This window comes from Hypanus sabinus, chromosome 15, assembly GCF_030144855.1.
Source record: "Hypanus sabinus isolate sHypSab1 chromosome 15, sHypSab1.hap1, whole genome shotgun sequence".
In the NCBI taxonomy this organism is placed as follows: domain Eukaryota; kingdom Metazoa; phylum Chordata; class Chondrichthyes; order Myliobatiformes; family Dasyatidae; genus Hypanus; species Hypanus sabinus.
Window position 1 is genome coordinate 13,450,262 of NC_082720.1, and position 27,016 is coordinate 13,477,277.

Consider the following 27,016-nt stretch of genomic DNA (forward strand, 5'->3'; position numbering starts at 1 on the left):
GCATTCACGACTCATCCATTCGACGCTTTCTTTACATTGCTAACATCGAAAGTTAAGTGACCGGGTACTTTCCAATGTTAATAAATAGACATCAGGATGAAAAGACTGCAATTAGCGTTTGGGCCAGGCTTATTTTCGTTTTGCTTTAGTAAATATATCTAGATATCTTGCCACAAATGATCCTTCGCTTTCCGGAAGCTGGAGTGAAGAGCCGGTGTTTTGTTGACTTTCAGTCACCTGATCCTGGCGTCTTGTTTCCATGGTCGCAGAGCAAGTTTTTAAAACTCTGCAAGTGTTTGCGTCATTCCCTGCGAAACCGAGGCGTCGGGACACTTGTTTGGCTTGGAAAGCTTATTCAGAGAGGATGGAGTGCAGACACCCTATGTTCTGGGTGCCGACAAGGGGAGCGGTGAAGGGGAGGAAAGATAGAAAGTGTTCCTCCGTGAGCTTGTGCAGAATACAGGCCTCTTCCAACGCTGCGACACGAAGTACAAAATAAAACACGGGCTGCCCTTCTCCCCTTACCTTTCTGAGCGCCATTCCATGATCTAACCCAAGATGTCAATGCAAAAGCATCGGACTATCTCAGTCTGCCACCGCCGTTCAGTGAGCGCTCTGGGCTATCACTTGGCACGCAGGGAGCTTCTGACCGGCTTCGAGGGTACGTACAGACCATGTTCCTCCTGCAACTCTCAAATATAACTAAACTGCTTCAAAAGAAAGGTGTGCTTGCATGCATTTACCGCCTTTCGCCGTCCTCGAGTGCTTCACAGTCAATATTTGTTTTACAGGAAGTCTAATTACCTCTGCAATGTTGGCAAACGCATCAAGACACTTGAAATAGTAATAAACCTGTTTTAATTTGCTAGAATAATCTTCCCAGCTTTTTTTTCATATATTGGAAAGATTGCCGCTTCTCCTGCCGAAAGATTTTCGGTAAGCCCATGAGGGCTAACATCTGATTCAGAGTTGGCTGCATTTGAGTGGACAACGTGACACCGAAGTGGCAACCAACTCATGGGTGTCGACACAGGAGTGATAACGTCCAGTTTATCCGCTAACCCTAAATTAACCACCTCATCCCAGTTTACTCCTCGTTCCCGTTTCCGCTCTAGTTAGCACTTCTCCTGATTGCTAATCTTGTGTTGGTCAGTAAAAAAACACAGCATTCCTAAGTTAGCCAAACACTCACTGTGGAAATGTACCATGTCTAGATGAAGATATGAAGGAGAATATAGAGATGACAGTGGTATTAGTTCAGCCATCTGGTAATTGTGGATTGTATTCAAAATCCAAAACATAAATTTACAATGTATGCTGATAGTACATCAAAGTTTCACTGTCCATGGAGATACTGACACCTGCCCCCCCCCCCCCCAGAAGAGTCAGTTAATTCTTGTATGCAAAGTTGAAATGGGTTGAAAATCAAACAAAACACGAAGTTCCTTGCCTGCACTGTCACGTGATGCTGATTCCCACATCACAGAATTGAATCAACGATGGCCTCTAAGCCTTCAGCATCAAACAAGAAGCTGGGGGAACTGAGTGGGTTAGGCAGCATCTGTAAAAGGTAATGGGCAGTGAACAGTTCAGGTTGAGATCCTTGATCTGGTCCATTTTCCTCCACAGGTACTGACTGACCAGCTCAGTTCCTCCAGCATCTTGTTTTTACTTGATGTTCCAGTATCTGTAATGCCTTCTGTGTCCAGCTTCCAAGCCTTCCCTTACTGATCTAAAACTCAGGTTACTTTTAGCTTCAGAGGATCTAAGACTGGGGAAAAACAATAACTCAGAAGGGCAGTGGGACCAGTATTAATCTTGAGTTTTATTCCATCTATCAGCTGATTGATTTAATTGTGTTTTGGAAAAATTTTAATGGGACAAAATCAACTAGTTCACAGCTGGCTGAAGTTTTCAAGGATGTTTTCAAACTCTCACAGCTGCAGTTGGAGGTTCCCACCTGCTTCAAAGGGCCTCAATCATACTAATGCCCAGGGCTAGCTGCCTCAATGACTTCACACTCGCATCTACAACAATGAAGTGTATTGAGAAGCTGGTACTGGCCTGGGCTAGGATCTGGGTCTACAGCGGATACAAACTGACTGGCTCTCCACTTGGCCTTGGACCACATGCACAATAGCAACACCTCGATTAGGCTGCTGCTTATTGATGACGCTTCAGTGTTCAACACCATCAACCCCTCAGTATTAACCAACGAGGTTCAAAACTTGTGCCACTGTATCTGACTCTGCAGCTGGATCCTTGATTTCCTTTTTGGGAGATCAGTCAGCATAGATGGGAAATAACATCACTCCTCACTGACAGTGGCCACATGTGCATAACAAGGATGCATCCTTTAGTCCAGTGCTGTATCCTCTGTACACCCCTGACTGTGGATAGGCACAGCACAAATGCCATCTATAAATTCACTCATGACACAACTGTTGTCGAGACAATCAGATGGTGACAAGCAGGCATGCAGGACTGAGAAAGATCAGCTTGTTGAGTGGTATCACTGCAATAACCTAGCAGTCAATGTCAGTAAAACTAAGGAAATTAATGTAGATTTCAAAAAATGTAATTCAGGAGAATATACACCATTCCTCATAGAGGAGTCTGCATTAGAAAGGGTGAGCAGCTTCAAATACCTGAGCAGTAATATTTCAGCATTGATGCAGTCATGAAGAAGGCATGTCAACAGCCCTGCATCATTAGGAGCTCGAGTTTTGGTATGTCGTCAAAGACTACCAAATTTTTAGACGTGTACTGTGGGAGCACTCGCACTGGTTGCATCACTGGCTGGTATGGAGGCTCCAATGTATATGTCTGAAACTCTAAACTCAGCCAGCTCCATCATGGGCAAAAGCCTCCCCAGCCTCAAGAACATCTTCAAAAGGCACTGGCTCGTGAAGTTGACATCCATCATTAAGGACCATCACCATCCAGGATATGCCTGTTTTCTGCTACTACTATCAGGGAGGTGGAACAGGAGCCTGAAGACACAGGCTCAATGCTTCTTTCCCCCTCTGTCATCAGACTTCTGAACAGCTGATGAATCCGTGACCACTACCACTATATACCATAAATATAAATTTATTGTAAGTTACAGTAATTTTTATATCTAGCACTGTACTATAGCCACAAAACACCAAATTTCATAACAGATGACAGTGATATAAAGACAGATAAAGATTCTGATTCTATCTTGTGTTGGAACAGGCAAGTTTGTTTGAAATCAGTTCTTGATATTCAGGTCTCTGCTCAGGAGAAAAGTGCAGAGAGACCTGAGCTTCTGTGAAAATCACCAGCCACTGGACTGTGGCTAGGAACTAAAGTGGAGGTATATGTGTGAAACCACTGCTGCTACCAATTGTAATGGGTGACATGAAGTAAGTGTTATTTTAAGTAGGGGAAGAAGCCTGTATGTTAAAGTTCCCCCTGCATCCTTTGTCAAAACCCAATGTAACCACTGTACATGAATATGTAAATAGATGATGGGTTAACAGGAAGATTTTTCAATCTGAGTATACAATGGGCGTTTATAATCTAGATGTGACAGCCAACCTGTTGAGGGATAAACCAGTATGAGAAACAAGAATGGTTTATAATCTCCTCAAGCTTGTTCTATCAATTCATGATATTGTGTATGATCTGTGACTTCATATCACGGAAATATTTTGGTGACCAAAAGTTTGTTATTCACAAGTTTGCAATTAACAGCTGACTCAGCTTCATTTGCATAGAAAAGAGTATATCAAACTTCACCATTCTCTATCTCCAGAACACTTTTCTAATTCAGTCCTGAACGTTTGTCATTTTCAGAAAATGCTGACGCTTCTTATCTGCCCAAACTATGGAAATACTCTCTCTGCCTCAACTTTCTCTCTCTCTCTCTCTCTCTCTCTCTCTCTGCCTCAGCTCTCTCTCTCTGTCTCTCTCTCTGCTTCTGCTCTCTCTCTCTCTCTCTCTCCCTCTCTCCCTGCCTCCACTCTCCCTCTCTCTCTCTCCCTGTCTCAGTTCTCTCTCTGTCTCGCTGCCTCTTATCTGTCCTCTATTCTCTCTCTCTCTCACTACCTTAGTTCTCCCTCTTTCTCAGCCACTGCTACCTCTCTCTGCCTCATCTCGCTCTCTCTCCCTCCCTGCCCCAGCTCTCTCCCTTCTTGCCTGAGCCCTCTCTCTCAACCTCAGTTCCCTATCTCACTCTGTTTCAACTCTCTTTCTTTATGCCTCCCTGCCTCAGCTCTTTCTCCCTGCCACTACTCTGTCTTCCTGCCTCAGCGTATGTTTTCTCTCCACCCTCTCCCCCACCCTCTCTTCCCCCTCTCCAACAGCCCCCTCTCTCCACCACCAGTCTCCAATCCTCCCCACCCCCCATTCTCTCACTATCTCAGCTCTCTCTAACTCTGTACACTGGCATTCACGGCAGACCAATTGATTCACAGAGAGCACTAGCTTCGCACAGGTTGGGGAGATATTAGCAGGATTAGCAACTCACGATTTATTAGCAAGAGCAAATAAAAGTGAAGCAGGGTCAAAGTAGAGTGGCTATTGTGTGAGTGGACCTGTGTAGGAATGGGAATTAAATACAGTGGGATGATGCAGGATCAGGCAATGTGCTGTAGCTACATGCTGTGGGAGCTGGTGGACTCCATCGTGGTTCCTGGTGACCACATCTGCAGCAGGTGTTGGCTGCAGGAACTCAGGCTCAAATTTGATGACCTGGAATCTGAGCTTCGAACACTGTGACAGAGGGAGAGTTACCTGGATTCTCTGTTTCAGGGGGTAGTCACACCCATTAGATCAGCTGCCTCAAATTTGGTCTGTGGTCAGGGGCAAGTGAGGTGGGTAGAGACAGTGCTGGAGGAGCCTCAGCCCTTGAGCTTGTCAAACAAGTCTGAGATTCTTGTTCCCTGTGTGGATGAGAGTGGGGGCTGTAGGAAGGATGAGCAACCTAACTGTGGCTCTGTAGTTCAGGGAGCCATTCAAGAGGGGGGGGAGACAAAAGAAATTTAGTGGTAATTGGGGATAGTATAGTCAGGGGAATAAACAGAGTTCTCTGTCACAAGGATAGAGCATACTAAAGGCTCTATTGCCTGCCTGGTGCCCGGGTTTGGGACATCTTATCTGACTTGCAGAGGAATTTACATTAGGAGGGGAAAGATCCAGTTGTCGTGTCCATGTGGGTTCCAACAACAAAGGTAGAATGAGGAAAGAGGTTCTGCTGAGGGAATTTGAGCAGCTAGGGACTAAATTAAAAAGCAGAACCAAAAAGGTGGTCATCTCTGGCTTACTACCTGAGCCATGTGCAAATTGACATAGTGTCAAGAAGATGAGAAAGTTAAATGTGTGGCTCAAGGACTGGTGTGGGAGAAGTGGGTTTGAATTCATGGGAAATTGGCACCAGTATTGGGGAAGGAGGGATGGGATGGGCTCCACTTGGACTGTGGAGGAATCTAGATCCTATCTATTCACATCACTAGACCTATGGATAGAGCTTTAAACTAAATAGTAGGGGGGGGTGGGTTCAACAGATTGGAGAAGAATAGATAAAGTAAAAAGAGAAAAGTGTGTATAAAGATAAAGTAAAAGCAAAAGATAAAAAAGAGAAAAGTAAGAGTGGAGTCAAGAAAAGTCAAGTGCAAAAGAGTAAACGGTTACAAGATTTTAAAAGCACATGAGTATAAGAACACTTTATTTGACTTGTGGCAATGATCAGTACAAAGGGATATGATTTTGTGGTGATTACAGAAACGTGGTTGTAGGGTGGAGAGGACTGGATATTAAACATCCAAGGATATCAGGTAATTTGGAATGATAGGCAGGAAGGTAAGGCTAGTGCTCTTAATTAAAGATGAGATCAGGGCAATAGTGAGAGACAGTATAAGTAGCAGAATACTGAATCCATCTAGGTAGAGATTAGGGATAGTAAAGGAAAAAGGTCACAAGTGGGAATTGTCTATTGGCCACAGAATAATAACATTTCAGTGGCACAGGCAATAAACAGAGAAATGTCTGAGGCATGTAAGAATGGAACAGCAGTTATCATGGGGGATGTTAACTTGCGCATAGATTGCATGAATCAAGTTGGTCAAAGCAGCCTTGAGGAAAACTTCACAGAATGTATCCGTGACAGCTTTCTTGAACAGCGTGTACTGACCTACAATGACACAGGTAAAATTAGTGATCTTGTATTCAGGGATCCTCTTGGAAAGAGTGATCTCAGTATGATTGAGTTTCTCATACAAATGGAGGGTGCAACAGTTCAATCTAAACCCACTGTATAATGCCTTTACAATGGAGACTACAATGGGATGAGGGGGGATTTAGCTAGTGTAGACTGAGAACACAGGCTATATGGTGGGACAGTTGAGGAACTGGAAGATTGGGAAAACTTTAAAAAGCAACAAAGAAACGTTAAGCGAGCAATAAAGAAAGGAAAGATAGAGTATGAAAATACACCAGCACAAAATATAAAAATAGGTAGTATAAGTTTTTATAGTTATATAAAGCAGAAAAAGGTGGCTAAAGTGAATGTCGGTCCCGTGGAGGACGAGAAGGAGAAATTGATATTGGGTAATGAGGAAATGGCTGAGGCTTTAAATGACTGTTTTTTTTTTCTCAGTCTTCATGGTGGAGGGCACATCTAACATGCCAAAGAGAGATACTATGGATGTGATGGGAGGTGAGGACCTCGATACAAAAGCTATCATTAAAGACGTCGTGCTGCGCAAATTTGTGGGCCTGAAGATAGATAAGTCCCCTGGTCCTGAAGGAATGCATCCCATAGTACCGAAAGAAATGGCAGAAGTTATAGTAGAGGCTTTGGTGATAGTGTACCAAACTTCTCTGGACTCTGGGTAGGTCCCAGCAGTTTGGAAGATGCTGAATGTCATGCCACTGTTGAAAAAGAAGATGTAGGAAAAAGGCAGGTAACTATAGGGCTGTTAGTTTAACATCTGTTGTTGGGAAAATGCTTGAAGCTATCATTAAAAAAGAAATAGCAAGGTATCTGGAAAGAAATAGATCCATCAGGCAGACTCAGCAAAGGCAGGTCCTGTTTGACAAACTTACTGGAGTTCTTTGAAGATATAGTGTGCGCAGTGGATAGAGGGAAACAGATAGACGTTACTTACTTGGATTTCCAGAAGGCATTTGATAAGGTGCCGCATAAAAGTCTTTTCCATAAGATAAGGATACATAGAGTTGGGGGTGATGTATTAGCATGGATAGAAGATTGATTAAAAGCAGAGAGTTGGGATGCATGGATGTTACTCTGGCTGGCAATCAGTGATGAGCAATTTGCCGCAGGCACTGGTGCTGGGCCCACAACTGTTCATGATATACATTAACAATCCAGAAGATCCTGCCTCTTTGGATCCCGATTGTGCTAGCTCCTTACCATTCACAAGGTATTTGATTCTATTATGTTTAGATACAACTCGTGTTTAATTATGCTGAAATACACATGCCACCATTTTGCTGTTCACTAAACTATTAATTTTTTTCATTATAACTTCATGCCATGGTTACATTGCCACCTATTCTTGTGACATCAGCCAACTTGACCTTCCATCCCATTACTACCTCAAATATGCACCTGAGAAATGGTTGTAATTCCAACTTGGATCATTGGAGCACCCCACTGATCACGTTGCCATTTGAATTCCAGGATGATTAACCCTGCTGTCAGTCACCTGTTGGTTTCTAGAGCAGATCCATAATCTGTCTCCTTTCTATGGACTTCTACTTAACGTGCTAATTGTTTATAAAAGAGTTGATTGTAAACTTTCTGGAAATAAGTAACATTTCTAACTTTCCTCTGTGCACTAGTTACTTTTTAATTAGGTTACTAGTTAGGTTCATTCTATCCTTGCCTCATCACTCCAGTAATAAGGTCTTTTAAGAGTCTCTTAGATAGGTACATGGAGCTCAGGAAAATAGAGGGCTATGCGCTAGGGAAATTCTAGGCAGTCTCTAGAGTAGGTTACTTTGTTGGCATGACATTGTGGGCCAAAGGGCCTGTAACGTGCTGTAAATTTCTATGTTCTGTGGAAGAAAATACATTCTAAGTGTTTTTCCCTCTCCCATTCATTATGGGCTGCAGTCAAGATAGTGAATGTAAACATGAGCAACTCTCCTCAACTCAACCAAACAAGCCCAATTGAATGTGTATTTCACTCATGATGTCCTTTGGTCTCAGATTCTGTCGAAACTAGTTTCTGCATGTTCTCGCTGCTGAGCAAACAGGGAGAACTGGGAGGGGGCAAGCAGAATGTTCAGCAATTATTATGGAATGAAATTAAATAGAGCCCTCTAATCAATCGCTTAAAGTTCTCTGAGAAGAGAACAAGAGCTAATGTTTCAAGGCAATAGCTGTGGCCTGACCTGATGGGTATTCTCAGCATTTTCTGTTTTTATTTTTGGGTAGATATATCTGCAGTTTTTTTTTATTTTTCACTTCTGGAGTCTCTTCCTTAGCTACACAATGTCAGTAGTAGCACTAGGGTTTTGAAGTATAAAGGTGGAAGGACACTACCTGTTCCTCCCTCTGGAATATGTGTACATACAGTAATGGCACTCCTTGATGTGGACAATATTGTGTTGCTCTCACCATCCTATTCCAGTTACCATTATTACTCAACTACTAGAACTCTGAGAGGAATAGGTTAACTGAGGTTGATTTCTTCATATAGGCTGCCAGCAAGGTTTGTGCCTCTGTGCCTGCCCATTTAGCCAACAAACAAAGATAAGGTTAATATTGGAGTTGACTTTTTAGAGGAAAATTAAGAAACACTTTTTATGGGTATTTTATGATGTTTTTGAAATATGGAACTCTATCTAAATAATTGTTGGATATTTGAAAATTTCATAACTGCAATAAAAATAAATGAATTTGTGTAAAGTGTAATAAGGGATTTGGATTGAAGATCGATTAATAAGATTAATTGGGCAGATGGTTTATATGGTGGAACTGCTTGAGAGGTTGAAAGTTCTACTTGTCTTTCTATGTAAAGCATTGGGAGATGAACTCTGAATATGGACTGTAAATGTGGTGCTTTGTTTGTTTAATGAATACTTGCTCGCTTTCAGATGGTGCCATTAAATGGTGGGATTTAGAGACTGGATATTCGACTTTTTGTGTCTCTGAACACACTGGGATGATCACACAGTTACTCTATTGGGCTGAACATAAACTCCTTTTCTCATCATCCAACGATGGAACTATTGTGGTCTGGACTATCGGGGCCACCGTATTTGACCGTATTATGGTATGATCTGCTCCTTTGCTTTCACTGTTTATCCTTGGATTTTAATTTTGTTTGTTTCAACTTTTAATCCAATTTCGCAAAAAGATTGGTTAAATTGTCCCCAGATGAGTCCTAGAGAAGGCATCTAATTTCAAAAGCTGATGTTAAAAATAAAGAATAAAGAAAATTTTTTGATTGAAACAAAGTAACAAATACCTAATTTCGTGGAAAATGAGAACCGCAAATTGCCATGTGACGATGTCAGTTTCAGTGATGTCATTCCATCAATTTTAATTATGAGCATTAACATCAAGAAGAGCTTTTCTATTCCTTTGGTTGGGATCCTTGTATCAACTGAAAAGATTAGCTAGGCCTGTGTTTTCTATCTCATATATTTTATGTTGGAGAGAGCCCATTTCAACTGAACTTGATCCCACAAGCGACAAAGGAATGACTAGTTTCAGAATATGGCACCTATTTATTTTGTTTCTCATTTCTAGTTAAATGCCTCGGTATTTTGCATGGCAATCAATCACCGGAGACATCAGCTCATTTGTGGATTCAAAAACCAGCTTAGAGTTTTTCCCTTGGATGAAAAGAAAGACTCTGGACATGTGCTTGATCTGGGAAAGAGTTTCACTAACTGCAAGCATAAAGACATTGTGTCGGCTGTGGTTTGTCTTGACACCCGGATATATTCTGCTGGGTGAGTACTAGGGATTCAGCTAGTGTTTTAACTATAATTGTAATTGGTTTATTATTGTTATACTTAGTGAGATACAATGAAAAGCTATTGTTTGCATGCAAACCAGACAGGTCTTTCCATACATACCTACATCAAGGTAGTACAAAAGCGAAAACAAAAACAGTGCAGAGTATGGTGTTACAGTTACAAAGAAATTCCCATGCTTAGGCCATGACAAGGTAGGCTGAGAGATGAAGAGTTCAACTTTTTTGTACTGGATGTCCATTCAGGGGTCTTATACTGGTGGGATTGAAGTTGTCCTTGAGCCTGCTCCTACGTATTCTCAAGCTTTTGTATCTTCTGACTCGTAGGAGGGGAGGGGAAAGGAACTGAGGAACTTTAAAACCTTGAAGTTGCATTATGTTAAATTTGTGAAAGAAGAGTCTGCATTTATTAGCAACTAAGTGAGACTCAGCACACTAATAGTCATGGACCATTGTTTGCTTTCAAAACATAGGTTCACCCTTGCAGTGTTCAATGCCACCAAGAGTATGCATTTATGTAGTACTTTTAATGGCATGTACCATACAAACACTGATTCACAGGACTGTACTCGCTATCAGTCCCAACATTCATTGTCCGTGACCTTGGCTGTAGTACACCTATAGAATAACAGTAATCTCGGTCGTCATGCTGTTTCTGTGGCTTTGTTCAGTAGAAAATTCAAACTGATGAAAGAAATATCAAGTCAGGAAGGAGGCAAAAGAAATTGTAGTTCCTGGAGATCTGAAGTAACATGCAAAGGAGCTGGAGGAACTTAGCAGGTCAGGCAGCATTCATAGAGGGAAATGGACCCTTTGCATTTTGAGTCAGGACCATTCATCGGGTTCAGAAAGAAAGAGGGCAGATAGCCAGCATAAAATAATATGGGTGAGAGGGTTGGAGCAAGAGCTGACAAGGAATAGGTAGGTTCAGGTGAGGGAGTGACAGACAGATGAGGAAGAGGGGAGGTGAATGAGGCTGTGGCTTGGGGGGAAACTGGGGGAAGAATGTTCTCATAATACTACTCTCCATTTATTTAAATGGTTTCCAGGTAACCCAGGAGATTGTTGCTCCAATGACTGAACAGAATAATCCCTATGACGATAATTAGCAGTTAAATTACTGGACTTGCAACAGAAAGACCTGGATAAACAAATCAGAAATTTGAATTCAAATCCCAATACTGCAACTGTGGAATTTAAACTAGGTGAATAATGTGAAATAAAAAAAGAAAGGTCAATATTAATAATTGCAACAAACCTATCATACTGTTATTGTGAGAACCCATCATGTTTACAAAATTCTTTCAGAGGAGAAAATCTGCCATCTTTGCAAGCTCTGCCCTAAAGCAATTCTGGTCTCATCCATGTTGGTAATTCTCTAAAAGCCTTCCTGAATCTGCCCAATAAGTCTCTCAACTAGAGATGGGCAATAAACGCCTCTCTTGCCAGTGATCCCACATTCCAAAAAAAATCAATAAGTAAATTTAGTTTGTAATGAAGATGAGAGGCATCAATGCATTAGCTGCAATAACAGGAACATTGATAATAAGACAAAACAGAACGCTAATATACTTACAGATTATCTGACTAAGGTTTATAAGGAGAATATAGGTTTGTTCGTACTTGGGCCAAGTTTGCAAGGTCCATGGCAACAATTCTGTGCTGTAGCTGAAGGAGAAATTGCAAAGTAAGTACCTCTTTATCAATGACACTAGATCACTGGAGCCATGGGTTCCAGGTCTTCACAATCCTTCATGCAAAAGCTGGACCTGTTTCCACTTAGACGTATATTGTCTCTTGCAAGAGATTATCACTGCTTAGATTTATTGTTGCTGAGAGAACCTTTGGCATACCTTCTAACACTTGTAACTCTTCAGACAATTTCACATGTCTGAGAAGCATTTACCAAATCTTTCCTTCAATTTGCCTGGGTTTTATTTTCCTTATCTTTCTGGAGAGGAGTAGAGCTAGTATGTTTGTATACTTAATCAGTTAGGCTGAATGGACAAAAGTCATATATTTTTATTTTTTATTTTTAATAATTTAAAAAACAGTTTATTCATAATTATTTTTAAATAATTTTAGATCAGATGTACTTGTGTCCTCTTTGCATTTTGAAATAAAGTATTTCAAGCATTAGCTGAGCCCTGAATTTGACCATAAAATCTTATAAAGTGTGAACTTGGATTTCATCAAACTATGCACTACAGTAGATTAGTGTAAACAGACCAGAAGTACAACAGTGTACAGGAGGAAGAAATAACACCATTATGTTCCTGAAGTCATAATACAGGCATAAAGTTCTTTTGACATTTTGGAGGTGAACTGCATGGTTTAAAGTCAACAATACTTTTATTAGTCTTAACTAAAGTTAAAAATCATATTTATAATTTAAGGAAAAGAAATTGAATTTTATTAGTTTTTTTGGAATATAAAATGTTGGTAATGTATGGGAATAAGCAATTTCTTTTGCTTGGAGAATCTGGAATGGAGTTGGAGTGTTGGGGAAATGGGGTGGACATCAATTATATTTCTAGATCATTCAGGATTGAAATCAGAAATGTAGCTCATTATTCAGAGGGTTATAAATTGATGGAGGTCTCTACTTCAAAACCCTGTGAATTCAGGGTTTAATCTGGAGCTTCAAAGACTGGGGTTAATAGATTGTTGCAGGTAAGTGACAAAGGATATGGAATAAATATAAGCAAAGCTGCAGAAAATCTGTGAACTATCGAAAAAAGAGAATGGGATCAAAAGTCTGTACAACTTTTATCTTCCTGTGTTCTTCTGCTGCTCACTGTGGGTTGGGGGAAGCAGAGTAAAGATTGGAGCTAAGAATGAGACAATGATGGCAGTTAAAGGGTCTTGTTACACCCACAGACTGAAAAAAAATCCACTCTTATATTTTGAGCAGATATGACAAAAAACTCATCATTTATAACACCAGCTCGTATCCAAACAGTAGAACCCTGCAGGTCATCCATTGTAATTCCACTGCACATGATGCGGGAATCACAAATCTGATGGTCGTTCGAGAAATGGAGAGCACAAGGTAAGGAACACAGTCCATCTCACAGCTAGGCAATTGGTGATAAGGTTATTATTATCAGTTGTACCGAGATACGTGGAAAACTTTTGTTTTGACTTCCATCCATACAGATAATTTCAAAACGATAGTTCATTGAGTTAGTACAAAGGGGAAAACAATAGCACAATGTAGAGTATAGTGATCTGGTTACATAGAAAGTGCATTGCATGTAGGCAATAAGGTACAAGACCATGGCAATGTAGAATGTGAAAATGAAGAGTTTACAATTATCATACAAGAGTTCTGTTCAATTGTCATATGTCAGTGAGGTAGAATCTGTCCTTGAGCCTAATGTGTGTTTTCAACCTTATCTCTTCTTACAGACAAGGCATAATGAATCTCTTAATTGCCAAAATTCTGCCTGCAATTTCTTACCAAACAAAAAACCTTGGACCTTAAAACTTAACAAGCAATGTCTGATTTTATTTTGCAAGATAAACCTTCAATCCCCAACATGACAGTGTAATGTACTTCTGACAAATTCAGTGATGACAACGCAGGTATTCTCTGGGTTACAAAGGTGTTTCATTTGTGAAAACTTAATAAATCAGAAATGAACAGTGTGTGGGAGGGGATAGTAAGAACAGCTGTGATGGAAAATCAAGCAGGCATGAGAAGAACGGATGCCAGCCGGCCTGACGAACATAGTGAGTGAGTCTGCTCAGAGTTCAATTGTTGCGGCTCAGGACTGCAGGGTGTGTGCTGGGTGGTGGGGAGAGAGAGCTTTTGTTCCCAGCAAACAAAAGACAGAATGCAACACCCCATCCCTTTGCTTTAAGGAGAACGTTCATCATGTGTGTGGAGGAGGCTGACAATGATCAGATAGCAATAATGATTTTCCTTTTTACCATTAGCTTTTCATTGGCACCTAGGACTTCCTGAAAAAATTGTGAGAGCAGCTTCACTATGCACACTGTTATCATCTTCTCAATGATGCTAGGAATCCATTTCGGAAGAATGAATAAGAAAGTTCTGACAGAGCATGAATGAGTGTCATGTACCATCATGAGCACAGTAAAAAGGATGGCATTTTCAGCATTAACTCATGTTTGTCCCTACAGGCATCGTTTAATGAACTTTCAATCTCAATTCCTTCAGGCTGATGACTGGCTCCTTTGATAAAAGTGTGAAAGTCTGGTCACAGGATGGACAGCTGATCTTGAAGCTCCCTTACTTTTCTGGATTTATAAGTAGCCTTTGTTTTGTACCTTGTGTGAACACTGTCTGGATCTGCAGTGGCGTCTCATCCCCTTCCATCTTTGACCCAAGCTCCGGAGAAATTGTGAGTGTTGTTTTTATCTTATTAAGAGTAAGTACTGTGATTGAAGGGGCTGTGACAGTGCAACTGTGTAGTTCATAAAGAGACTGAAAGCAAGAAGAGGATGTCACTGCCTGAAAGGAGTTAGCGGTTAACTTCCTCAAAAAATTTAGTAAAAGTGGGGTGAATGGCAACATAGTTTTTTAATTTATTCAAGTTTTGAAATAATGGGTGTTGTTGGAAGTCTAGATTCTGTTGCCCATTTTTGGAAGACAATGCCACTTGTATTCCTGCTGCTCCCTATAAGGTATTCCTGCCTCTGCCCCACAATCCAAAGATGTACCAGTTGGTAGATTAATTGGTCATTGTAAGTTCTTCCGTGGTTAGGCTAGGGTTCAATTGGGGGTGCTGGGTGGCACGGCTGGAAAGGCTACAAGATCCTATTCTGTGTTCCATCCCAATAAGTAAATCAGTAATAGACAGGTAGCTGGTAGACTGAATTTAATGCAAAAATTTACAAAATGAGACATTTTCTTAAAAGAAGTGAAGGCAAATATTGTGAAATGTTTTACACCATTTTACCTAGAGTGCAAGGCATTGGGGTCTGGCTGGAGATACACTAATCTTTGATGAGATGAGTTGGATTCTGATGTACTCTTCTTAAGGGAAGGATTTATACTAAGTCTATGCACAACATTGATTAATCATTGCAGGAATATTCTTAGCATAACTATTCAGGGATCTTGGGAAGGTGGAAAAGAGATTTACTACAATCCGATGAAAGATGAGGGACTTAAAATATATAAAGACATTGAACAGATGGACTTGTTCTCCTATAACAAGAGGGATTTAATGAGGAGGAATATTAAGAGCAATATTCTCAATAATAAGTTGCCCTGGTAGGTAACAAAACATAAAACATTATTGCGCAGGGCAGGCCTTTTGGCACACAATATTTGCTGATCTACAAGAACTTAGGCCGGCTGGTGGCTTAGTGGCATCAGCGCTGGACTTTGGAGCAAAGGCTCACGAGTTCGAATCCAGCTGGCTCCAAATCCTGGTGGAGAGGGATGAGCTCCGCCAGGTTTCAGGTGGCCAAAATACACCATATGATAAGCAATCACCAAAGAGATTGGTGCAAAAGCTTGTCACGACGGCACCACAACTCCTCCACCAGGAGCACCATGCGCGCGCACACGCGCACACACACACACACACACACACACACACACACACACACACACACACACACATACACACTCTACATAAACTTAATCCATGATCAGTCTAGCCCCTCCATAGTTGAGTGTACAAACAAAACTGCTTCCAGTGTCTAACCAGAGGACTCTTCTTAGAATCAGGTTTAATATCACTGGAATATGTCAGGAAATCTGTTGTTATGCAGCAGCAGTGCATTATAATACATAATAATAAAAAACTGTGAATGACAGTGTAAAATATAGAGTTTATATTCAATTAGATAATCAGTGCAAAGAAAGTAGTGAGGTAGTGTTCATGGGTTCAATGTCCATTCAGAAATCTGATGGTAAAGGGGAAGATGCTGTTCCTGAATCATTGAGTGTGGGTTTTCAAGCTCCTGTACCTCCTTCCTGATGGAAGCAATGAGCTGAGGGCATGTCCAGAGTGATGGGGGTCTTTAATGATGGATGCCATCTTTTTGAGGCATCACTCCTTGAAGATGTCCTGGATACTATGGAGGCTAGTGCCCATGATGGCACTGACTGAGTTCACAACTTTCTGCAGATTCTTTTGATCCTGTGCAGTGACCCCTACCCCCCCCCAATACCATTCAGTGATTCAGCCAATTAGAATACCCTGTCTTTGTGCATCTGTCAAAATTTGCAAGTGTCTCTGGTGACATACCCCCATTGAAGTATATCCGCTGTTGCACCTCCTTCCTAACTACATCACTATGTTGAGTTTGTATAAGATGATTAGCAAAGTGAATTGATCCCAAAGGCAAACATGAGGAGATCTGCAGATGCTGGAAATTCAAACAACACACACAAAATGTTGGTGGAACACAGCAGACCAGGCAGCAGCTATAAGGAGAAGCTCTGTCAACGTTTCGGGCCGAGACCTTTCATCAGGACTAACTGAAAAGAGAGATACCAAGAGATTTGAAAGTAGTGGAGGGAGGGGGAAATGCGAAATGATAGGAGAAGACCGGAGGGGGTGGGATGAAGCTAAGAGCTGGAAAGGTGATTGGAGAAAGTGATACAGAGCTGGAGAAGGGAAAGGATCATGGGACGGGAGGCCTCGGGGGAAAGAAAGGGGGAAGGGGGAGCACCAGAGGGAGATGGAGGACAGGCAAGGTGATAGGCAGAGAGAGAGAGGAAAAAAAACAACTAAATATGTCAGGGATAGGGTAAGAAGGGGAGGAGGGGCATTAACGGAAGTTAGAGAAGTCAATGTTCATGCCATCAGGTTGGAGGCTACCAAGCCAGTATATAACGTGTTGTTCCTCCAACCTGAGTGTGGATTAATTTTGACAGTAGAGGAGGCCATGGATAGACATACCAGAATAGGAAAGGGACGTGGAATTAAAATGTGTGGCCACTAGGAGATCCTGCTTTCTCTGGCAGACCGAGCGTAGGTGTTCAGCAAAACGGTCTCCCAGTCTGTGTCGGGTCTCACCAATATATAAAAGGCCACACCGGGAACCACACCAGCCGACTCACAGGCCCAAAGGCCTTGGAGTCAGACAACATCGCAAATGTAAATTTGAAGACTTGCACAAGGGAACTATCCAGAGCAACACTGCTATAATGAAGTTACAGCACTGGGATCGACAGAAAATGCAAAACTGGGCAGCTGTGTCTTGTCCACAAAATGAACAGGACAGCTCTAATTCAGCTAAGCTTCACCCGATCAGTCTATTCTAAATGTCAGAAAAGTGATATAGGGTACCGAGCAGCATTTATTCACCAACAGCTTGTTCAGTAATGCTCAGTTTTGGTTTAGCTAGGTCTGTTCTGCTACAAATTTCATTCAGACATAGGTCAAACACTTCCAAGAGAACCATATACTTGTCGTAGGGTTTGGAGGCTTGTGTGCCTCAATGACCCAGAGAGCTACGTTGCATGGAGTCAAGGCCTTGTGCTTTGGCTCTTGGTAGGATCACACACACCAAGTAGATCAAAGGGTAGAGGCCAGACTAACAGTGGTCCACAGTCCTCATGGTTCAGGGGTTCAGCTCAGGACTAACAGCCCTGACTGGTTAAAAAAACAGTTGTTATAGAAACAGCAATGAAGAACCTCTCTATACAGGCAGAGATGGAGGACCTTCATTGCTGCCCTAAGTGCCAGCAGCATAATGGGCAGTGAATAAGTCATAGAACAATGAGTTGAATTTCAGACATGAGTTGGGTGTGCCTGCCATTGACAATTGACATTAAGGAACCTGACAAAACTGAAGTTAATGGGCATGTGAAGGTTAGAGAATGTACAAGCATAGGTTGATTTGATAAATAACATTCACATAATAAAAGTCTCAGGCAATGCTGTCTCCAACAAAGGAGAGTCTAATCACATATGCCTGACTACCCCTCTACCAACAACACAGAGGTTACCATTATCATAAACTCAAATATGCTAACCAAAGAAATACCATGTCTACTTCTGACCACCAAAGCTATATCCATTGTCTAAGTTAGGAGTGAAATGTAATACTCTCCACACGCCTTCCTTTTATAATTGCTGCTATTTTAGATGATTTTAATTTGGGCAGACAGAAGATAACGAACAACACAGAGTGCAATTGAACTGAACTGATCGGAACGGAATATGCCTGGATTCTTTCGAGTTTGTGTTTTATATTCTGTGTTTTTCACTTGTTTTCTTTTTCTTTTTTTTGCATCTTGGAGGGTGGGGTTGATGTTTTACTTTGAATGGATTCCAGGGTTTTCATTGTTCCATGGCTGTCTGTGGGAAGACAAATCTCAGGGTTATATACAGTACTGCATGTGTACTTTGATAATAAATGTACTTTGAATCTTTGAGTGAAACACCAACAATTTTCAAGAAGATCAACATCTGGCTTTTGCATTTTTTATCTTTCACTCATTTTGTTTCATGGCAGATCTGAAAATCCCAATTGTTTCCCAGAGGTTAGGTTCCTAGCAAACTTTGTTGATACTTTCCAAGCTTACTTCGTTCACAACATTCAACAGAAATATCTTTTACACCTTGAATTCGTTAGCTTTTAATCTGGATAGTTTACCTTGAATACACCTGTTGACTGACTGCTGTCTCATTTTCCTTTCTAAGGTTTCAGAGTCCATTGAAACTTTTCAAAATCAAGAGAATAGGCAACCACTGCATCAATTGGTCTGTATTCCTGAAACCAACCACATAATAGGTAAGGAGCTATGCTAACAATATCTGCAGCTATGCTGACTGTCAAATCTATCAGTACTTTCATTTTCCCCTGAGGGTAGCAAAATAAGTTTTCTTGTAAGACATAAGTTTATTTAGAATTTTTTCTTGCTTGCAATATCACAACGTGACACCCACTTGGGTATTTTAAACTCATGAAACAAACACTTACTGAGAACTGTTTACCTTTGCATTATTATCAATCCGTTGGAAGTCAACATACATTAGTTCAAAGTGATCCAATGTTTACTGAACATCTGCACTCACCCTATCTTCCCATCACCCTGACTGTGATAGAGTTCCTCCACACATGAACCTCCACATACAACACATCATCCTCCAAACAGATCCTACCACTAAACATTATCTTTACCATGGTCCCACCCCAGCTTTTTACAGGGATCACTCCCTTCACAATTCCTTTGTCCATTCACCCCTCCACACTAATCTCCCTCCCAGCACTTATCCCTGCATACAGCCCAAGTATTAAACCTGTCCATTCACCTGCTTCCTCATCTTCATTCAGGGCTCCATGCAGTCATTCAAGGTGAGGCAATACTTCACCTGTGAACCTGCTGGGGTCATCTAATGTGTCTGGTGCTCTCAATGTGGCCTCCTCGACATTTGGTGAGACCCATCATAAATTGAGGGACTGCTTCGGCGAGAACCTCCACTCCATCCATTGACCTTCCCAGTGGCCAAACATTTTAGTTCTCATTCCCGTTTCGACATGTCGGTCCATGGCCTCCTGTTAAGCCAATATGAAGCAACCTTCAGGATAGAGGAGCAACATGTCTGGGTAGCCTCCAATCTGATGGCATGAATATTGATTTCTCCTTCCAGCAAACTTTTCCCCTCCCCTTCTTGTCTCCATTGTGGCCTTTTACCTCTTCTCATTTGCTTATCTATTCCTCTTTCCCTATCTCCTATGTCCACTCTCCTCTCCTATTGGATTTCCTCTTCTCCAGCCCTCTACTTTTCCCACCCACTTGGCTTCACCTATCATCTTCTGCCCCTCACCCCACCTTTTTATTCCGGTGACTTCCCCCTTCCATTTCACTCCTGAAAAAGGGTCTCAGCCCAAAACATAGATTGTTTATTCCTTTTCATAGATTCTGCCAGACCTGCTGAGTTCCTACAGCATTTTGCCCATATTGCTATGGATTTCCAGCGTTTGCAGACTTTCTCATATTTATAGTGTAACCAGTTTCAAATAAGCATGTTTAACAGTATTTTTATATTATGGGGCACCAGGAGAATCATTATTATCTTCAAACGATACAGTAACATCCACAATGCCAGCAGTCTTCCTTCTTGAACATAGTGTCTGGAATCCAACAAAAAAGCCTTTTATCACCATCCGTAGTAAACTCATCTCGCAAATAACCCTGAAGTTTCATTATGCATTTCATTATCTGATGTTAAAGATACCAAATACACAAATGACTTTAAAGTTTAGTCAGAATAAATTATCTCAACAATTGAATTATAATTTAAACTTAACTGAAAAACTCAGCAGCCAATTTGTCAGAACTAACGGAAAATAAAATTAATGTCCCAATAAGTCTGTTTTATTGTTTTTTTTGAGAAGAATAAGTATTAAACAAGGCATCAGAGAGAACTTTATTGATTTTGTTTCAAAGTAGTTCAAATGCATCTTTTAAAACGAAACAAGGGCTTTTGATGGGTTGAGCTTGGTTTAACAAAGGGCAATGTTCCCCAACCATACAGCTTGTTTACTAGTCTGGGAGGAATAACTTGGATTATGTTCTTCAGTTCAGGTGCAGTGCTTGAACCCAGAATCTTCTGACATAGAGGTAATTATTTCACCAGTGATCCAATCCTTTATATCAATAATTGTGTGCAAAAGCACAGGTTTTCTTCAAAAGCTAGGATAATTAATAAGGAGATGAACTCATTTCCTTTCCTCGCTGTGTTTGATTGGTTTCTGCATCATCCATGAATGACTGGCCAACGGAGCTATCAAAGGTACTAGTTTCCTAATCCATTTTGTGTCAAAGTCATATTGTGGTGCTACAGTTATTCTCTGAATTGTGACTGAAAAGAGAAGATCCACCAAGCTTCCTGTTCGCAGTATTTATGGAAGACTATGCCATACAGAAACCTCTGTACAAATAAAAGCAGGGCAGGCTCTAATTAATGATTCCCTGATGGTTGAATAGCTTGCTGATACTAATTGAAAAATGTGTGAAAATCTGCTCTGGAAAGGCACCACATAGGCCGTCCTGTTAAAGTACCTTGGCAGAGTCAGCACCCGATAATGGGAGAACGAAACTGGGTAGTGACTTGTTAAACCTTCTTTGTTTTTCCATGGCAGGTGCCAGCAGGGAACATAAAGACCTGACAGTGTGGAAGTATAATAAGATGGGTTCCATCACAGTGTTACGTAGCAAGCAACCAGTGGAGTGTCTGAGTTACAGTGAGTACAACTGGAGCAGAGGCTGTACCACAGTTTCAAGTCATTTGTTTGTTCACATAGTCGGACCAAACAGTCAGGGTGTTACTTTTGGAAGTTTTCATAAATGAAACAGTGTGAGGTGTTTTATGTTTGAGAAAAACAGTAACAACTCATTTATTGTATACCAAACACTAAACAAGAAGCATGGTAAAAGTACTTTCCATTATTACGTTATCATGTCAGACCAGCCTCCCAAAGGGAAACCCCAGTTTTGTGTTGGTGGTTGTGAATTATGTACATTTCCACCAATTACATTAGCCTACACCCTGGCCATGACTCCTAAGGAAGCAGCTAATATCTCATGTACAATAAAATCCTTAGAACCTTGGTTCATCATTGTATACAATATATGACCCTTCCAATAATCCAATTCTGTTAGTAATGCAGAGAGATGTCAACATGGATTATGCAAGAAAGATCTCCGGCATCCTCCAGCTAAAGGGAAGGAAGTCCAGCCAGTACATTCTCCCGTGAACAATACCCAAAGGCTGTCATGTGTCATCCTCTCTGTCCTATATACAACAGGTTATCGTGACAATAACCAATTCCAATGTCTGATTACTTTGTTACAGGAAGACTTTGATGACAATGGAATGGATTGGGGAAATGTTATCCTGCAGGCTGTTTACCAAAATGTGCAATTAACAGGAAAGAGAGCTCCTCTGTAGTGCCTCCCATGAACACAGAACCATCGTATTTTATATTGTAACAATATTTCAGAACATAGGCACTGTAATGTAGTGGTTAGCACAATACTATACAGTACAGGCAAACTGTAAGGGGTTTGCATGTTCTCCCAGTGTCCGTGTATGTTTTCACTTTCCTCCCATGGTTGGTAGGTTAATTGGTCATTATAAATTGTCCCGTGATTAGACTTGGATTAAATTGGGGGTTGCTGGGTGGCATGGCTCGAAAGATCGGAAGGGTCCTCAGAATTAGCAGAGAAGAAATGAGAATTCAGATCAAAGACCCTTTTCAGAAGTGCCACTATCATTCTCTGTGATATTCGCAACTTGCTATGCTTAAATTAGATGTTGTGTTTCTCTATATTATGAGAGTGCCAGTATGTAGGTGATGTTGACCCAGGGAACTGTGAATTTTAATTGATTAAGCTGTTGTTAATCATTCTATCTACTCTTCTGTCCCAGCCAAGAAGGAGCCAATACTTCTTTTCAGTGGACACAGTGATGGAACAATAATAAAATGGGAACGACAACAGTCATCTTACTTTCTCTACAGGTCAGATTCACACTGAAACATATTCCTTTTGGGCTTATTGCTTCCTAAGGAGTTGACAGGTGCATCCCTTCAAATACTTTGTCCAATTTTTCTTCAATAATTGTCCACTTTGCAACTGAGACCATCAGAAGACACAATGATCTTCAAAGTATGTATAGGTTACCAAATACCACTCAGAGATAACTTTCTTGCAGGAATTCACAGTAGAACAAAGGGATACATCAGAATCAATGACAAACTACACACCCCAACAAAGACTGACAAAAAAAAAATCAATGTGGAAAAGACAAACTGCGAATATTTTAAAAATGAGAAAAATAATGATAAATAAATATTACAGGGAACATGAGTTGTAGAGTCCGTGAAAGTGAGTCCATTGGTTGTCGAACTGCTTCAGTGCTGAGTGAAGTTATCTAGCTGATTCTGGACCGTGATGGTTGAAGGGTAATAACTATTCCTGAAACAAGTGCTGTTGAACCCAAGGCTTCCGTGCCGTCTTCATAATAGCAGTGTGAAGAGAGCATGGCCTAGATGGTGGGGATGATCTGGATGATCTCACCTTGTAGATGTGCACAATGGTGGGGAGCGCTTTTCCAGTAATGGACTAGGCTGTATCCACTACTTTTTGTAGGCACTTCTGTTCCTGGTCGTTGGTGTTTCCATTCAAGGCTGTGATTAAACCAGTCAGGATACTCTCCACTGTGCATCTATAGAAGTTTCTCAAGGTTTTAGATGATATTCCACTTGGACTGATTTTCCAGAAAGTAATATTTTAATATATAGTATAGTGATGTAACATGTATAAAAGAAGCAGATAAATTCTTCTAATAGGATTTCCCTCTTTTTGTTTTTCTGTTTGTTGTAAAATAATCAATGGAAACTTATTGTCAAGTATAGCAGTCATATAATTAGTAGAATGGAAGAAGATGAGTTAGATATTGCACCTATAAGTTTCTCCTGCTTAGACCAGGAATGCTGCACTTCCAGCACTGTTTAGTGGACAGAGCGCATCAGTTTTCAATGACTGCCATAGTGCCAACAGATAATCCCTCTGAATCCTTTGAAAGATCAGTTCTCAGTACTATAGCCCATGTTCTCTGAGATTTCCAGTACTTGACGTTGTCATTGACATTTTAGTTGAGCTGTTCTTAGATTACTGTTTAGCTTGTAATCTTTGCAGTGGTACTGACTAACTGCCATGTGTTTGTCTTGTTTCCCGCCCTTCAGTCATGAGTTGTTCAATATGTTTGAAACACAGTCCATGGAAAAGAACAGCCACAGCAGCAGCAAAGTGGCTAGGATCTCCAGTCACCACAAAGTCCTCTCGGCCCCACGTCCTGTAGGTGCATCTCTAAGCAGAGTAGAGGGATCATCTGGAGTTAAGGAACTGTGCAAACCCACCATCCCACCCAGCTTTACCAGGTAAAGGGGTCCTCTGTGCTCTTCATGGGGTTTCTGCTTCATGCCTCTTGTCTCTGAGTCAAAAGGTTAAGCCCATTTGATTGACACCCCGAGGCTGACAGTTTCCATCAGTTACTATATGATCAGTTCACTACAATCTCCTGGGCTAAAGGCACTGTGTTAGGTGGGGCAACTAATTTCTGGTGCGATACAAAACTGAGTCCCTCTTTAACCTTGTAAGTAAATGGTCCCATGACACCTTCCAAAAATATAATGGGAATTTTCCCTGGTCTCCACACCAATATGTATATAATGCACCATTTGATGCAACTATCTCTGAAGCACATTATTTGATCATTTATTTCATTGCTATTCTTGTCATTGTCTTTTTCTTTGGACAAAAATTACCCATCTGCTACATAAAGACTTTGTGAAGGAAAATTGTTTCTACAAACCAAAGCTCAGAGGAACAAGTTGCTCAAAGGAAGTCACCTGCTTCTGTCATACTTGACTTCACATCCCCATACTCTTTGTTAATAGGAAGGGCTGGTGACAGACTGAAGCAGCAAGCAGTAAAATGTTTTAGTCATTTTAAAAACACAAGATAGATAAGCTAAGAAGGAATTTAGATTGATGTCGAACTCTCAGGACTTCAGTGTTACATTTGAAATGTTATCACTGCTGCAACATAGATAAATTGGCTGATTTTCACAAAACCGGCTTCCACAAACTGCACATAAATGAATGACCAGTTAATTACTTTGAGGAAGGAACATAGTTCATGACACCAGGGCTTTACTCAAGGAAGAGCAGAGCAGTTTTACCCAGTAATGGGCACTTTTGCTCTTGAGTTAATGTCATTTTTGAAAGACGACACCAGCAGCTTTACAGCCCTCTTCCACTAGTGCACTCCAGATCGAAGTGAGCTGGATACCCAGATCCTCAGCAAGGCCAATGCTTGAAATGAAGAACCACAATTTACATTTGCATACTGTTCCAAGGTGCTTTCAAACAAAATAATCTGAAGTAGATCATGGGCCACATGATAATGCAAGCCTAAATCTTTCTTGAACCTGCCCATGAAGCCTGTCCTTTAAATGAATCAGGTCCTTAGTGTGAACTTCCTCAGTAATACTGGCCCAAGTTAATTGGCCGTTGGGAATTGTCCCATGATTAGACGAGGGTTCAGTCTGGAGTTGCTGGGCTGTGTGGCTTGAAGATCCGGAAGGGCCTATTCCATGCTATATCTCTAAATAAAATAAAGCCAAATCAGCAATGGCCTGGGCGTGCAGGGTGATCCATTTATAACTCAAATGCCCCACCCATGGAACTACTTTCATTGGTGGCCAAGGGCTGTCAAAACTGTCAAAAGCATTGAATGTTTGTAAATATTTCAGATATTTAGCTGCATTCAACAGGCTAACATGAAAGATGCTTAAAAAACTTAGTAGACTTAACTCCAGAAAATGTGTCCTATTTAATGTTGAATTTGGGGGCACATTCATGAACTTTCACAGCTGCTGACAACCCTGTGATTTCAGTCTCTGAGGCTGACGTGAAAGTATCCATCAGGAGGGTAACCACACGGTAAGCATCTGACCCAGGCATGTACTGCTTACTGTCACAACCCGTGAACAGCAGAGGCCATTTTATTGGCACTTCACTCAGCCATGGAATATCTGGATAATAAAGATGCAAGCATCAGGGTGCTCTTTATTACTACAGCTCAGTATCAATTAACTCCAAGTACTGGACCTCGATACCTCCTTGTACAACTGAATCCCCTATGTCCTCACTTGTAGACCCTAGTCAGTAAGGACTGGCAACAACATCCCCTCCCCAAACAACATACCCCAGGTGCACCAAAAGGCTGTGTGCTTAGCTCCCTACTCTACTGACTTTACACTTACGACTATGAGGCTAAGTACAGCACCAATGCCATATTTAAGTTTGCTGATGACACCACTATTGCTGGCTGAATCAACAGTGATGATGAAACAGCAAATATGAAGGTTGAAAATCTGGTTGAATGGTATCACAACAACAAATTCTCACTCAACGTCAGCAATACCAAAGAGCTATGGAATCAATGAAAGATTGTACACAACAGGATGGAAATACAACCAATGTGCAAAAGATGACAAACTGTGCAAATATAGAAAGAAAAAAACAGCTATAATAATAAATAAGCAATAAATATTGAGAACATGAGATAATGAGTCCAAAGGTTGTGGAAAGAGTTCAGTGAGTGAAGTTATCCCCTCTGGTTCAAGAGCCTGATGGTTGAGGCTGTTCCAACTGTTCCTGAACCTGACAGTGTAGGTCTTGAAGCTCTTGTACCTTCTTCCTGATGGCAACAGCAAGAAGAAAGCATTACCTTGATGGAGTCCTTGATGATGACTGCTGCTTTACTATGACAGTGCTCCATGTAGGTGTGCCCAGTGGTGGAGACAGCTTTATCTGTGATGGACTGGGCTATATCCACTACTCTTTGGAGGCTTTTCCATTCAAGGACATTGGTATTTCCATACCAGACTGTGATGGAACTAGTCAATATACTCTCCAACACACATGTATAGATGTCTGTCATAGTTTCAGATGACACGCTGAATCCTTACAAAATTCAGAGAAATTTGGAGGCACTGGAGTGCATTCTTCATTATGACACTTAACTGTTGGACCCAGGACAGATTCTCTGAAAGGACAACGAGAATCTTTGTTGCCTTACTTACAGGGAACATGCGTCATTAATAAATATTTAATGTGCAATATTTGCAAGTTCACGTACCAGTCAGGAAGCATCTGTGGAGAGAGAGGCAACTAACATTTCAAATTGGTACCTTTTCCCTCTTTCAGCATTTTCTACAGATGCTTCCAAAAGGTCTGTTTCATGAACGAGATTATTGAGTGGGAGGCACACAAAATGCAGCTGAATGAAGAAGGCAGTGAGCTGGGCAGTGTTTTCTTAATTGCTGGTGGGAGCCTGGCATCTCAACACAAATTTTTATGTTGCAGGTCGGTTTATGTGGAAGAGCTGGATATGCTGGTCCTTGCTGCTGACAATGGCAATATTTATCTTTGGGGCTTCGATGACTCTCTGTGTAGTATTCTCAAGATGATGCCTTCAAAAAGGACTCAAGAGCAGAATAACACAAAGGCAAGAGAGAACCAGATAT

At 41.1% G+C, this 27,016-nt stretch overlaps 1 protein-coding gene across 6 annotated transcripts in view; it reads left to right on the plus strand.

The window, feature by feature from the left end:
• Positions 1-271: 271 nt before the first annotated feature.
• The window catches only part of LOC132405308 (uncharacterized), a 116,429-nt gene continuing 89,684 nt past the window's right edge, over positions 272-27,016 (plus strand). For 2 of the 6 annotated variants that reach the window (XR_009515805.1, XR_009515804.1), the window contains exons 1-11: positions 272-661; positions 6,623-6,682; positions 9,091-9,269; positions 9,749-9,954; positions 12,892-13,029; positions 14,164-14,347; positions 18,614-18,704; positions 21,060-21,161; positions 22,349-22,439; positions 23,667-23,861; positions 26,856-26,997. Coding sequence is in view for 4 of the 6 variants with exons in the window: in XM_059990013.1 (XP_059845996.1) it covers positions 559-661; positions 6,623-6,682; positions 9,091-9,269; positions 9,749-9,954; positions 12,892-13,029; positions 14,164-14,347; positions 18,614-18,704; positions 21,060-21,161; positions 22,349-22,439; positions 23,667-23,861; positions 26,856-26,997 (1,491 nt within the window). In the remaining 2 variants the exon portion in view is untranslated. The remainder of the gene's footprint in view (positions 662-6,622; positions 6,683-9,090; positions 9,270-9,748; positions 9,955-12,891; positions 13,030-14,163; positions 14,348-18,613; positions 18,705-21,059; positions 21,162-22,348; positions 22,440-23,666; positions 23,862-26,855; positions 26,998-27,016) is intronic. The other 4 variants (XM_059990013.1, XM_059990015.1, XM_059990012.1 and 1 more) reach the window with 3 other exon arrangements.